Below are 12188 nucleotides of genomic sequence, written 5' to 3'. Positions count from 1 at the left end.
AAATGTATTGCTGAGAAACAAAGTGTACTTTTTCGGGGGGTGTTGAAAATTCTTCCTTGAAAATAAGGTACGGGCACTTTTTTTTTTTTTTTTTTTATGCGGTACGCGGGCCTCTCACAGGCTCCGGATGCGCAGGCTCAGCGGCCATGGCTCACGGGCCCGCTCCGCGAAATGTGGGATCCTCCTGGACCGGGGCACGAACCCGTGTCCCCTGCATCGGCAGGCGGACTGTCAACCACTGCGCCACCAGGGAAGCCCGGTACAGGCACTTTTTAATTTAACTTCTCTTTGTGTCTTCCAAGCAATTTTCCAAACAGGTTTCCCAGGATGAAACATGGTCATAAGATTTTAGAGAACAAAAGTTAAATGAGTAACTTGCTTTATCTTCTTAATTAAAATTGTGAATGTTTGAAAAACTATGTCTGACATTGGTGTCAGCCTTTGACAGGGAGGCCACGCACATTATACAACGATGGTGTCAGGAGTAGGAAGAAACTTGCTCATATCCTTCACATTATATACAGCGGAGGTTTTAAAATCATTTTTTATTTCATTCCATGTTGGATATTCTTTTCCCTTTCATCTATCTCAATTTGTTGAAGTGAAAAGTGTAATGTACATGCAGCTGGGGTTGCCAGATAAAAACAACACACCCACTTACATATGAATTTCAGATAAATAAATTTTTTTTGATAAATGAATAAATTTTTAGTATAAATAAGTCCCATATATTGCATGGGACATACTTATACTAAAAAACAAAAACAAACAAACCAAAAAACCCCTCACTGTTTATCTGAAGTTCAAATGTAACTGGGTGTCCTGCATTTTCATTTGTTAACTGGCAACCCAACATGCAACAGGCCTAACATATCAAGCGGAGAGTGTGCTAGCTAAGTGTGTTGTTGGGAAAGGTTGGTAAGTGGTAGCGCCCACTGGTGGTGAGACATAGAAAAAAGGTTTGGGGCAGGTACGTATCAAGAAGGAAAGAGACTGGTGATATGTTTTAACTGCATGCAAAGACTGATGTTCGAGGGCCAGCATGGGGGTGACTGCTGGAGCAGTCAGAGGCAAGCAGCCCGGGGATGAGTGGTACATGCACACACTCTGGCTCTCGGTGCAATGCAGTTCCTCTTCCTTCCTCTGCTGATTTCTCCCTTATGCTAGTGAATTTCGTAGAGGCAGGTATACAATCAATGACAGTAGAAACTGAGATACTTTTAGGCCTGATAAATAATTTAAAATATAGTAACTGCCATTTCTATGTAGATTTTCTTTTTTATTTATTTTTAAATTGAGGTATAATTGAAATACATTATGTTAGTTTCAGGTGTACAACATAAGGATTCAATATTTGTCTACACTACAAAACGATCACAATGGGCCCAGTTAACATGTCAGCATATATACAAAACTTTCTTCTTTTAATGAGAACTTTTAAGATTTACTCTCTCGGCGACTTTCAAATACACAATATTATTAACTATAGCTGCCATGCTGTACATTGATCTCCACGACTTATTTTATAACTGGAAGTTTGCACCTTTTGACTCCCTTCACCCATTTCTCCCACCTGCCTCAGCCTGCCTCTGGAAACCATCAATCTGATTTTTTTTTTTTAATCTGTAAGTTTGTTTTGTTTTAGAGTCCACATTTAAGTGAGATCATACGGTATTTGTCTTTCTGTGCCTGACTTATTTCACTTAGCATAATACCCTCAAGGTCCATTCATGTTGCTGCAAATAGCAAGACTCCCTTTTATGGCTAAATAACATTCCATTGTGTGTGTGTGTATATACACACACCTCATTTTCCTTATCCATTCATCTGTCGATGAACACTTAGGTCGTTTCCATGTCTTGACTATCATAAATAATGCTGCAATGAACAATGGGGGTGTATACATCTTGTTGAGTTAGTGTTTTTATTTTCTTTGGATAAATACCCGAAGTGGAATTGTTGGATCATTTGGTAGTTGTTTTTAATTTTTTGAGGAACTGCCATACTGTTTTCCACAGAGGCGTGGCCAGCAATAGCGCACAAGGGTCCCCTTTTCTGCAGATCCTCGCCAACACTTATTGCTTGACTTTTTGATAACAGCCATTCTGACAGGTGTGAGGTGATATCTCACTGCGGTTTTGAGCTGCAGTTCCCTGATGATTAGCGATGCTGAGCACCTTTTCAGGCGCCTGTTGGTCATCTGTATATCTTCTTTGGTAAAATGTCTATTCTGATCCTCTGCCCACTTTTTAATTGGATTGTTTGTGGGGTTTTTTTGCTATTGAGTTGTATGAATTCTTTACATATTTTGGATATTAAGCTCTTACCAGATATATGATTTGCAAATATTTTCTTCCATTTGCTAGGTTGCCTTTTCATTTAGTTGATAGTTTCCTTTGCGGTACAGAAGCTTTTTAGTTTCATGTAGTCCCACTTGTTTATTTTTGCTTCTCTTGCCTTTTAGATTTTCTTTTGATTAATTTTTTATCAGTACTTTTATACTGAATGTTAGCAAAATATTTGATCATGAACTTTGTTTTCCCCTATTGCTGATATTTCCCGGGAGTAGCTGGGCGGGAAGGTGGAGGGAGGAGAATATGCTACTAAATAGGACATTTAGTCAGGACCTGGGGAACTTTCTGACTTTTGCCTCATGACGCCACCTGCCCATAAGATAAGTTGCAAATGCTAGCTGGCGTCCTGATAGATGGAACAGGACAGCAGTCTACCAGTTTCTAACCTGCCCTGCTGCCATTTTCCCATCTCCACTGGACTTCAGTTGATTCTCCTCAACCTTTCTCTGGGCTCTAGGGTTTTAGGCTGGCGTGCCCTGTTTCCCTGGCTTGGACATCCCCTGCTGCTTTGGCCCTAAAGAACTCCCATCCTTTGGCTGGAACTTGCCCCATTCCCACCCTCACAGAGGGGAGCTGAAAGGAGAGCACGGTGAACAGGGCTCTGTGAGTAAAAGTGTGCCCGACAGTGTTTAGCAGTCATCTGTTAGTGTCTGATGATAGCAGCCCTGATGTACAGCTTAAATCAAGTTTCCTTTGCCCCAGGCTGATGGTGAATGAATCAGACAGGGGAAGAGTGGAGGTGAGGGTGGCCGTGGTCAGCACAAGCTTGGCTGCTTTACTGTCTGCTTTACAGGGAGGCCAGTCAATGGAATCCTTGACACTCTTCCCCTGGACTGTTGCTGTCCTTTCTCTCTCCTTATTCCTTCTCCTACCTCTGTTTCTACATAGAGTTTGCCTATTTAGATTTAGGGGTTGGAGGGAAAGAGGCAGGGTAAGAAGGCCCACCCTGACCTTGAACTTAAGCTGTGTTTGTCAGCCCACCTTTATCAGAGCCTCTTACTCAGCAGATTTGCAGCTACTCATGGCAGAGGGGTGATGGGCATGGACTCTGGAGCTAGAATGCTCTATAACTTACTAGCTGTGTGACCTTGAGCAGTTACTTAACTGTGTCTCAGTTTCCTCATCTATAAAACAGGGGATAATAACAGTACTTACTGGGTTGGTATACAGATTAAATGAGTTATGTGTATATGTAAAGCTTTGAGAATATTACCAGTTACAGGGTGTGCTGTAAGTAGTTTAATAATAATGATAATATAACAATAATAATAATGGTCCAATCAGATTCCAGTCTCCTCGTCAATCCTCAGGGTAACTGCCAGAGCAGAATTCTGACATCTATGGGTCCCTGGATATATCATTTTAACGTCACCACAATCTCTGCCATTTACACATACTTCCATACCACCTATCCCTGCGTTTACAGTAACAAGGTAAATTAAATCAACACGTAAAAAAATAATGTTTGATTTTTAGAACAATGCCATGTTAGAAGGAAAAGAAGAAAATACACAGGTACAATGTCAAAGTTAGGCTCAAGGAAACATGACCTGTTACTCAACTTGAATCACAAGCTGAGGGAAGTTAAAAATGAGGAAAATGCTTTTGGATCAGGTTGGCATTCATCAGGAAGCAAAAGCGTGGCTAGAGATACTTATTGCTGAAGCTGGAAGCAGCTGAACTATAGCTGCCTCTTTGGCAACAATTATATGGTCACCTAGAGAGGGAAGCACAGATTTTACACCAAAAGAGCTTTTCAGTATGTCCATTATTCTGAGGCTGAGTTATTCAACCGACTTTAGAGTGGAGTTCATGGAGCCAATGAAATGGGTTTAATATTTACTGAAGCGTTCACTTCCTTGGGTTTCAAGGCCATAACCCGAGCATGGTTTTAGTATGACACATGTTAACATGACAATAAGGGAACTCAAACGGTTAGAAGCTAATCCAATTGCTCCTGATACTTAGCAACATCCCGAAAATTACTTTTTAGACATTTTTTAGTCTTTGCCAGAGATGGGGAATGGAGGTAAGTGCACAAATGGCTTTGGCCAACGTGCTGCAGAGAACTGTTTTAAGCATGGCAAAAACATGCCAAATCAATAACTTGTCTCTTTCTCTGCATGTGCCATGAAAATCTGGCTATCGTAGAGGGCTGGATCCATTAAAAACTGAATTTGCTGTTTCCAGACAGCAGATAGCTCAAAGCTCAACAGGGCCAGCAGGCAACAATCCAAGTCTGCATCTCCCTCTCTAAAGCGCAACCCACAGCACTCTGCTGCGGCATGACGTTACTCAAAGCACAGGGGATGAGGAAGGTTTGACAGTATTGTAGCTGCCTGAGGATGGAGTCAAATGGCCATTATTCTTCAAACATAAAGAGCTGGATAAAGTAACTTTTATCTTAAATCACTAGATATATTTGATTAATGGAGAAATGTAAATCAATACATGATTTTCTGAAACGAAACTGTCCCTTTTGCTTAAGGTATGATATATGTATTTATGAAACTTGATGTCATAGAGACTACTAATCTCTTAAGGGAGGAAAGGGGGTTGTATAACTGAAGACTTTTTCTGTCCCAAGACTTCTGAAATAGATTGGGCTTCTGCCCAAATGAAGCCGCAGAAAATATAATTTTACATTTTTTATTATATAGCTCACTGTGCACTAGGAGATATGAATTCCCGCAAGTGGTTGTATTCACGACAGTTCTTAAGGTAGTCTTAGAAGGGTGGATAAGAGAAATACATATCAACTTTTTTTGTACACTTAATACTTCAGTTAAAAATGCATTGTACTGATTCACTGCTTACAAGTATTCACTCAAGTTATGCCTAGAGTAATCTTTAGGATAAAAATATCTTATAATAATTCTCAAAGGCTTTAATATTTTTACAGTGTCTAATTATATGAATGAATAATTTGGGGTAAGACTGATTCTACTCTTCTCATCTTTTATGCTCCCACATATTTTCTGTCCTTAACCCAATTACCAATACATGTTCAACCATTCTTTCACTATTTCTCTTTTATTAAACCACTCTCTATAGTAATACGTACTTCATTTACCCAACCTTATTAAGAACCAGCTGTTCCTAAGAGAGTTTTCAAGATAAATGAAATTTATTCATAAAATAGTTTGTACAAATAGATTATACACATCTCTACTATTTTTAAACAAAACATCTGTTTCTTGATATAATTTTGGTCCAATTATTTTATTCCGGGACTACAAAAATGTATTACAGGGGTGTTTGGGTCCAAATGAAGGGGACTTGGGCAGCTGCACTTTTAGAGCCCTTCTGTTAATGACTTAGAGTTTTTATGGCCTTGTCCTTGCCTTCACTTTGTATGCGGCCACTGCTTAATGGAGCTCTGACTTCTTGAAGCAATAACTACCCTCTTTTTAACTGCTGCTAGGGTTGACTGTGGTTTGAGAAGCCAGGCATCTATGTGTGTTAGAACTATTAAAAAAAAACCAAAAAACTGGACTGTTTGTGTATGGAGAACTGAAGAAGTAATGAGGCGGGGAGAGAGAATTAGATGATTTTGACAGTCTGGGCCTAGGCTGGCTTACTTTCAGGTTCTGGGCTGTGTTTTTGACGGCTAAGATTGCTACATAAAATCCCTCGGAGTGAGTGATTTTCTATCTATTCACATGCTAACTTATCAAGTGTATTCACACGCAGCTGTTTTTTTGGACAGGTGAGTTTGTTTACAGTTCAAGTGATACATGTCTATGTGTGTAGAAAAATCATTTAAAAAAATTGGTCACCAAAAAGACAAAGAAAAGTTTATTGCACCAACACAGGAGCCATATAATAATGTTTCTATGTGTCCATTGATTTATGTACGAAATGTAGAACATTTTACAAATGTAGAAAATTATTAAAACAACAACAGTCACTAAAAGAAAATGAGAAGCCTACTTCACAAAATACAGAAACTATAACAGTGACAGCCTGTTAAAAACTCACTTTTAATGGTCAAGTATATATTAATTCATATAGATTATTTGTTTAAATAATCTCTGCCCCTTAAGTTCCATTAAGAGTTCTAATAAAAGAATAATGGAATAGGAACTTATTCAATTTTGCAGATGTTAAAAACCACTATAGATCTAAACAGAACTGTGTACTTTTTTCTTTCCAAGTATTTTCATATTTTATAGTAGCTTTTTACAATAGCAGATTATAAAAAACATCTGTGTTTAGCTAATAAACCTAGATTTCTCCAAACACATAATTCTGATAAAATCTAACAAGAAAGAAAAGAAGGAAGGAAGGAAGGAAATAAGAAAGAGAGAGACATCTTTTATATGCATGGCAATATTTTCGTCAGGCCAAAGATAAAAAGCATATGCTAATTTGCATACCTTTAATAAAAGTGTTCTAATTATAGCCTATTCTACTTACCTGTGACTTCTCCAAAGGAAAAATTCAACTCCAGGTTGGCTGTCTGCTAAGTGGAAGACCTCTATCCCTATAATCTTCCTGGTAGTTAGTATGTGTTTTCAGAAATTCCAAGCTATGTTTATTATGTGTTTATTAAAATAACAGAGGAAAGAATATAATGTTCAAAATACAATCAGATTACCTGCTGCTTTGGATTCCCTTTACCAATGTTCCCTTTTATTAGGATAGATAAGTGGGAATTAGGTTTGGTCAAGCCTTTCTGTGTAAGTTTGTATTATAAGAACTCCCAAAAACAATTTTTTAAAAAATGGACATGGGACCAGAGATAACAATCCAAAATGAAATTCGTCCAGTCTCCAGCAAAATTTGTCTTAGAGTCTAAAAAAACAACTCAGGTATTTTTCTTAAGACTAATTTTGAATGCTCATTTTGCCCTAAGCTTTATTTGCTTTTTGCAACAGCACCTAAGGGAAAACAAACTGACCATTTACAACCTAAACAATGGCTTTACAGTATGCTTAAGAAGTGCACCTGGCTTCACTCAAACAACAAATTTGTTTAACCTGGTGACTTTCCTGTGTCTGGGGTCAGGCAGGAGCAGTCTTGGTTGGGGGGAAGGAAAGGAGAGCAAATATAACTGACTCACTGAGAACAAAACGGTGGTACTAACGCCCCTTTGTAATGACAACTGTTTTAACAGTTTCTTGTAGGCAAGGCTATCATTTAAGTGACCCACTATAATTTGGGATGAAGCCCCAGGAAATTATGCCAACTCTAGAACAGGAGTTGCATTTCTGAGTTTACCCAGCATAATGAACCCACTGAAATGCTGAGTATTCCTTCTTTGGTACAAATTTACATCAAGGGAAAAATGAACAATTGAAAAGATTTAGCTGGAGAGGAAAAGAGTATCACAACATTCGCTCCCGGGAGCAGACCAGAGTTTAGTTTACTTCTTGCATCATTTTTACTATGGAAAACTTCAATCATGTAAAAACATACACAGAGTAGAATGATGAACCCCTACAAACCAATAATTCAGTTTCAATAATCATCAACACATGGCCAACCTTATTTTACTGTGCCCTACCCACGTTCCTCCTTTGATTCTTTTTTAAAGCAAATCCCAGACAGCCTATACTTTATTTTATATAAGCTTTATATAAGCTTTTATTTATGACACATGTATATATTTAACCTGAAGATCACTCCAGAAATCTCATTGAGCATGAGATGTTTAAACCAACTTTAACCACATCTTACAAAACGTTTTACACTAACGTTTTTTCTGCCTAGAGAACGAATTTGTTCGAATATAATTGGGTAATTAAAAATGACAAAGTAACTCGAACCACAACCTTCTATTATTTTATTTATGGGGAAAAAAGGAACATTCTAATATTGAGAAAACAGTGCACGTGACTCAATCCCTGTGATTCTAGTCTTTGTGGAAACTGACCAACAAGAGACACAGTTAAAAGTAACACGGTTACCCTTGCCTGGTTGGAGCTTAGAAAATCCGGAGGAGGCAGTAAGGGACGGGAGCCAGAAGGAAAACTCTCCCCTTTCCCTTCACTACACGTATAGAGTAAGACAGAACGCCCCCAGGCTGAACCTTGGGGGCTGCAAAACCCACTCATCAAGCAGTCCAGCTACTTCACAGTAATTTATTACCGATCTTAAAGCAAAGATCAAAAGGAACTCCATCTAGCATTTTATATTCAATTCCTCACTGCCTGATGACTAATTTGTAGAGGAATGAAGTCTTCACAAGGGAAGCCAAAATCATCTGAGGTGACTTTGATACAGTGCCACAAAGGATATGAAGAGGAAGCTGGGAGAAGCTGTGAATGGCGAAGTTCCATTAAGAGTTCTAATAAAAGAATAATGGAATTTCCCTTAACTGTGAATTAAAAAAATGTTCGAAGTGGGCAAAATTTAGACAAGTCAGGCAAAACCTCTGATTTGTCATAGCCTCTTGTTGCTGCTGTTGTTAAATGTTAACTTCAGCCACTGTTGCATTTATGTTTATTAAGTGGCATCGTCTAAAAAAAAAAATGCAACTTCCCCACCAGAAATCTGGCCGATCTCATTCCTTTTGCTCTTGTACTACTTATCAGCCTGCACCTTGCGCCTGCGTTGTCAGACACGCCTGGCTCGCTCGATCGCTTCCAAACAAATTGCCATATTCTGCAAAGTGACTGATTTAACTTGAAAAATGTAACTTGAAATGATAAAATTTTTAGTCTTGTGTATCGCCGCGGTCACGTGGAATATAAACACCTCTTCTGACAAATTTCTGATGCTTAAGTCAACTGTTCACTACAGAAACACTAGAAGCGATGCAAATTCCTTCAACTTCTATGAACAACTGGCACAATTTTTTCCTCCTGAATCCAGACATTTCTGTATTCTCAAATGAGGAGAGTACTTTTCACACTACTTATTTTGGCTAGTTAAAAAATCCTTACCACATGTCTCCTTGTAGATTCATAGATAAAGATTTAAGTTTATATTAGCATTTCAACTGTGCGAATGTTTTGTTTGCTTCTGAAATCACCTCAAATTAACAGATTTACTGGAACCTTATATGATATAGAAGTTTTGTACAAGTCTCAGAATACTTTAATGTATTCCCCCCCCATGAAGATGTGGTGTTGAGCGTTTTCTTTAAAAGTTATGTTTTTTTTTTTTAAAGAGAACTTATCTTTTACAAATATATGGTGAAATACTTATAAATGAAGAGATGTTTGAGAATTCTTCAAATATAGGAAGTGGAGAGTGTGGGTATAAATGAAACAAGACTGGACATGGGTCTATGAAACTATGGGATGGGGATGCAGGGGTCATTACACTACTCGGTCTCCTGTGTAGCAAAACTCTCGGGAGTGAATATTTCAGTTATGATTCTCGGCACTGCTTTTTGTTAGGATTTTTATTTAGAAACATAAGTTTCTGTCAGAAGCAATGGAGAACCAACAGTTGGCAGATAATATTTCAACTGTCTCTACCAATTCCAAAGCCAGGTTCGTCTACTACACTGTTTGGAAAGAAAAAACCCACCAATCAAAAAACACCCCCAAATCTGTCTTTTCACAGTCTTTGAGATTTCAGTGATGATATGTAACTAGATTTTAATATGCATAAAATAGAATTATTTTAGTTCAGAAATACAGATCTTCTCTTTTCTTTACAAGAGATAAAGAGTTAAAAAATTAAAACTGAAATATAAATGTAATTGGTAACTGTAGTTCAAAACCACTATATACTGGTGAAAAGTGTGCTATACATTCAGAAGGACTTCTACTACCCAGGAACACGAATAACATTCTTCTCTTACCTTGTGATCATATGGATTGTAAGAATGAAATACTTGAGAGAGATCTTTTGTTCTTTGCTTTTTCTGTGGAAGAAAACACAAACATGTGAGTACGCTGATGGCAAAAATATACACGCGTGTATCTGTCTGTCTGTATGTATCTGCTTTACAACATTGTTTACTTAGAGGTTCCTCCTTTGTGCAAGCTGAGGGGTTACACTGTCAACCTGGGACAAATGGATATAACCAGAAACCAATGCCACTTGATGGCTATGTGGATCACTGTCACAGACCAGTCAGGCAACCTCCTTCTAGAAGGTTCCATAATTAAAACTCTGTTTATAATGAATGCATAATTCAGAGACTAAAATGAAGAAGAAACTATGAAAAGAAAGAAAAACATATTTAGGACACTTTCAATTTCATTGCAACACCAACTTCAGTTACTCTGAGTTAGGCACTAGCACGCATCCATTTAAACAAGCAATATGCCTACTTCAGGCTTCCTGGGCACAGCCTGGGTCTGTCTGCTGGAGTCTGCAGCTGTGAGGCTATCTTTGCTCTGTCACTGCTATATAGTGACACAGATATGTATATGTGGCACTGTTATATATATGGTGTCTCACACACAGTAGGCCCTCAACAAATATTTGCTAAACTAATGAATAAATGAATATACCTGAGTTAGGCATAAAACTATTGCATCGGTAATGATGACATGTAAGTCTCATCCACAGTTATGAACAGAGAAGCCTCTCTTCACTTCCAATGATGTTGTCATCATTAGAAGCAGCCGGGCTTCTCCACCTCCTGTTCCTCAGTGTCTGTGACAATGGGGAAGTGGGCGGTTCTCCTATGAGAGTCGCCTATAAGAACCAGCTTGTTTACTAATCCACTGTGATCTGTCCACCCCACCACAGCCACCATGAGCAATTCTGTGGATGGTTCCAGACCTTCTGTGCATATATCTTCACACACAATTGATTACTATTACTGCCAAAGAAAAGGAATCATTCCGTATACACTGTTCTGAAATTTACTTTTTTCCTCTTCACAATTTATCCTTGCCAAACTTAAATGCTTATATATCCAGCTCTGCAATCCCTTAGACAGAGTTATGAAATCCAAAAACTTCTGAAATCTGAACTTCTTTCCTGAAATGCATTTCAGTTTATAAATATAATGATAATCTTTGCACAAACATCTTTGCCAGCTTTAGTGTGTGTATTTTTTTAAAAAAAGATAAATTATGGAAGTCAGGTTGCAGGATCAAGTGGAATGCATGTTTATTACCTTGACAGACACTGTCAAGCTGCCCCCTCCCCCAAACACTAGACCGGTGTGTCCTCTCATGAAGAGTGAAAGAGAAGAAGGGATTGTGGCTTAGGTTGGAAATTCTTAATTTCTCTTTTTCGTTTATAAAGGTGAGAACATTTTTAAATTTAGAAAATAGATATTTTAAAAACAGATACTGAACATCATCCCAGCTGTTGATTATAGAATTTATTTCTTGGGCTTCCCTGGTGGTGCAGTGGTTGGGAGTCTGCCTGCCGGTGCAGGGGACGCGGGTTCGTGCCCCGGTCTGGGGGGATCCCGTGTGCTACGGAGTGGCTGGGCCCGTGAGCCACGGCCGCTGGGCCTGCGCGTCCGGAGCCTGTGCTCCGCGACAGTGAGGGGCCCGCGTACCGCAAAAAAAAAAAAAAAAAAAAGATAGAATTTATTTCTTGCATTTATTTTTTATACATCATAGAGTTAGCCCACTACCGCGTCTTAAAATTCTGTCATGAGAGTGGCCTGTTTGTCCTTAATGCTGCCCCCATCTTGTTCCAGGTTCTACTCTGATGTTGTTAATGCTTGCCTGGTACCCATGTTTCCTAGGGAAGTGTTTCCTTCTTTAAACTCCAGCCTCCTCATGAGCACATCTGTCACACCTCCCCTACGCCACAGGTCTAGGCAGATCCCCGGCATAGGTTCTATATGACCTTGGGCAGCTACTTGGCTCAGCAGTCAGAGCCGATATGAATTAGGACCTTGTGTTAGAGTCATTTGTATACACTCACAGTTTTCCCAAAGATTAGTTCCCTACTTCAGAACTG

General features: G+C 38.8%; 1 protein-coding gene across 2 annotated transcripts in view; it reads right to left on the bottom strand.

Annotated features, from left to right (window-relative positions):
• CDKAL1 (CDKAL1 threonylcarbamoyladenosine tRNA methylthiotransferase) overlaps nucleotides 1-12188 on the bottom strand; it is a 649761-nt gene that overhangs the window by 121618 nt on the left and 515955 nt on the right. For both annotated transcript variants that reach the window (XM_082664020.1, XM_082664021.1), the window contains one exon: nucleotides 10114-10176. In XM_082664020.1, the coding sequence (XP_082520146.1) occupies nucleotides 10114-10176 (63 nt within the window). The remainder of the gene's footprint in view (nucleotides 1-10113; nucleotides 10177-12188) is intronic.

This window comes from Grampus griseus, assembly GCF_964374135.1.
Source record: "Grampus griseus genome assembly, chromosome: 10".
Classification (NCBI taxonomy): Eukaryota; Metazoa; Chordata; class Mammalia; order Artiodactyla; family Delphinidae; genus Grampus; species Grampus griseus.
The sequence above is the reverse complement of the archived record's forward strand: the minus strand, read 5'-3'. Positions and strand labels throughout refer to the sequence as shown.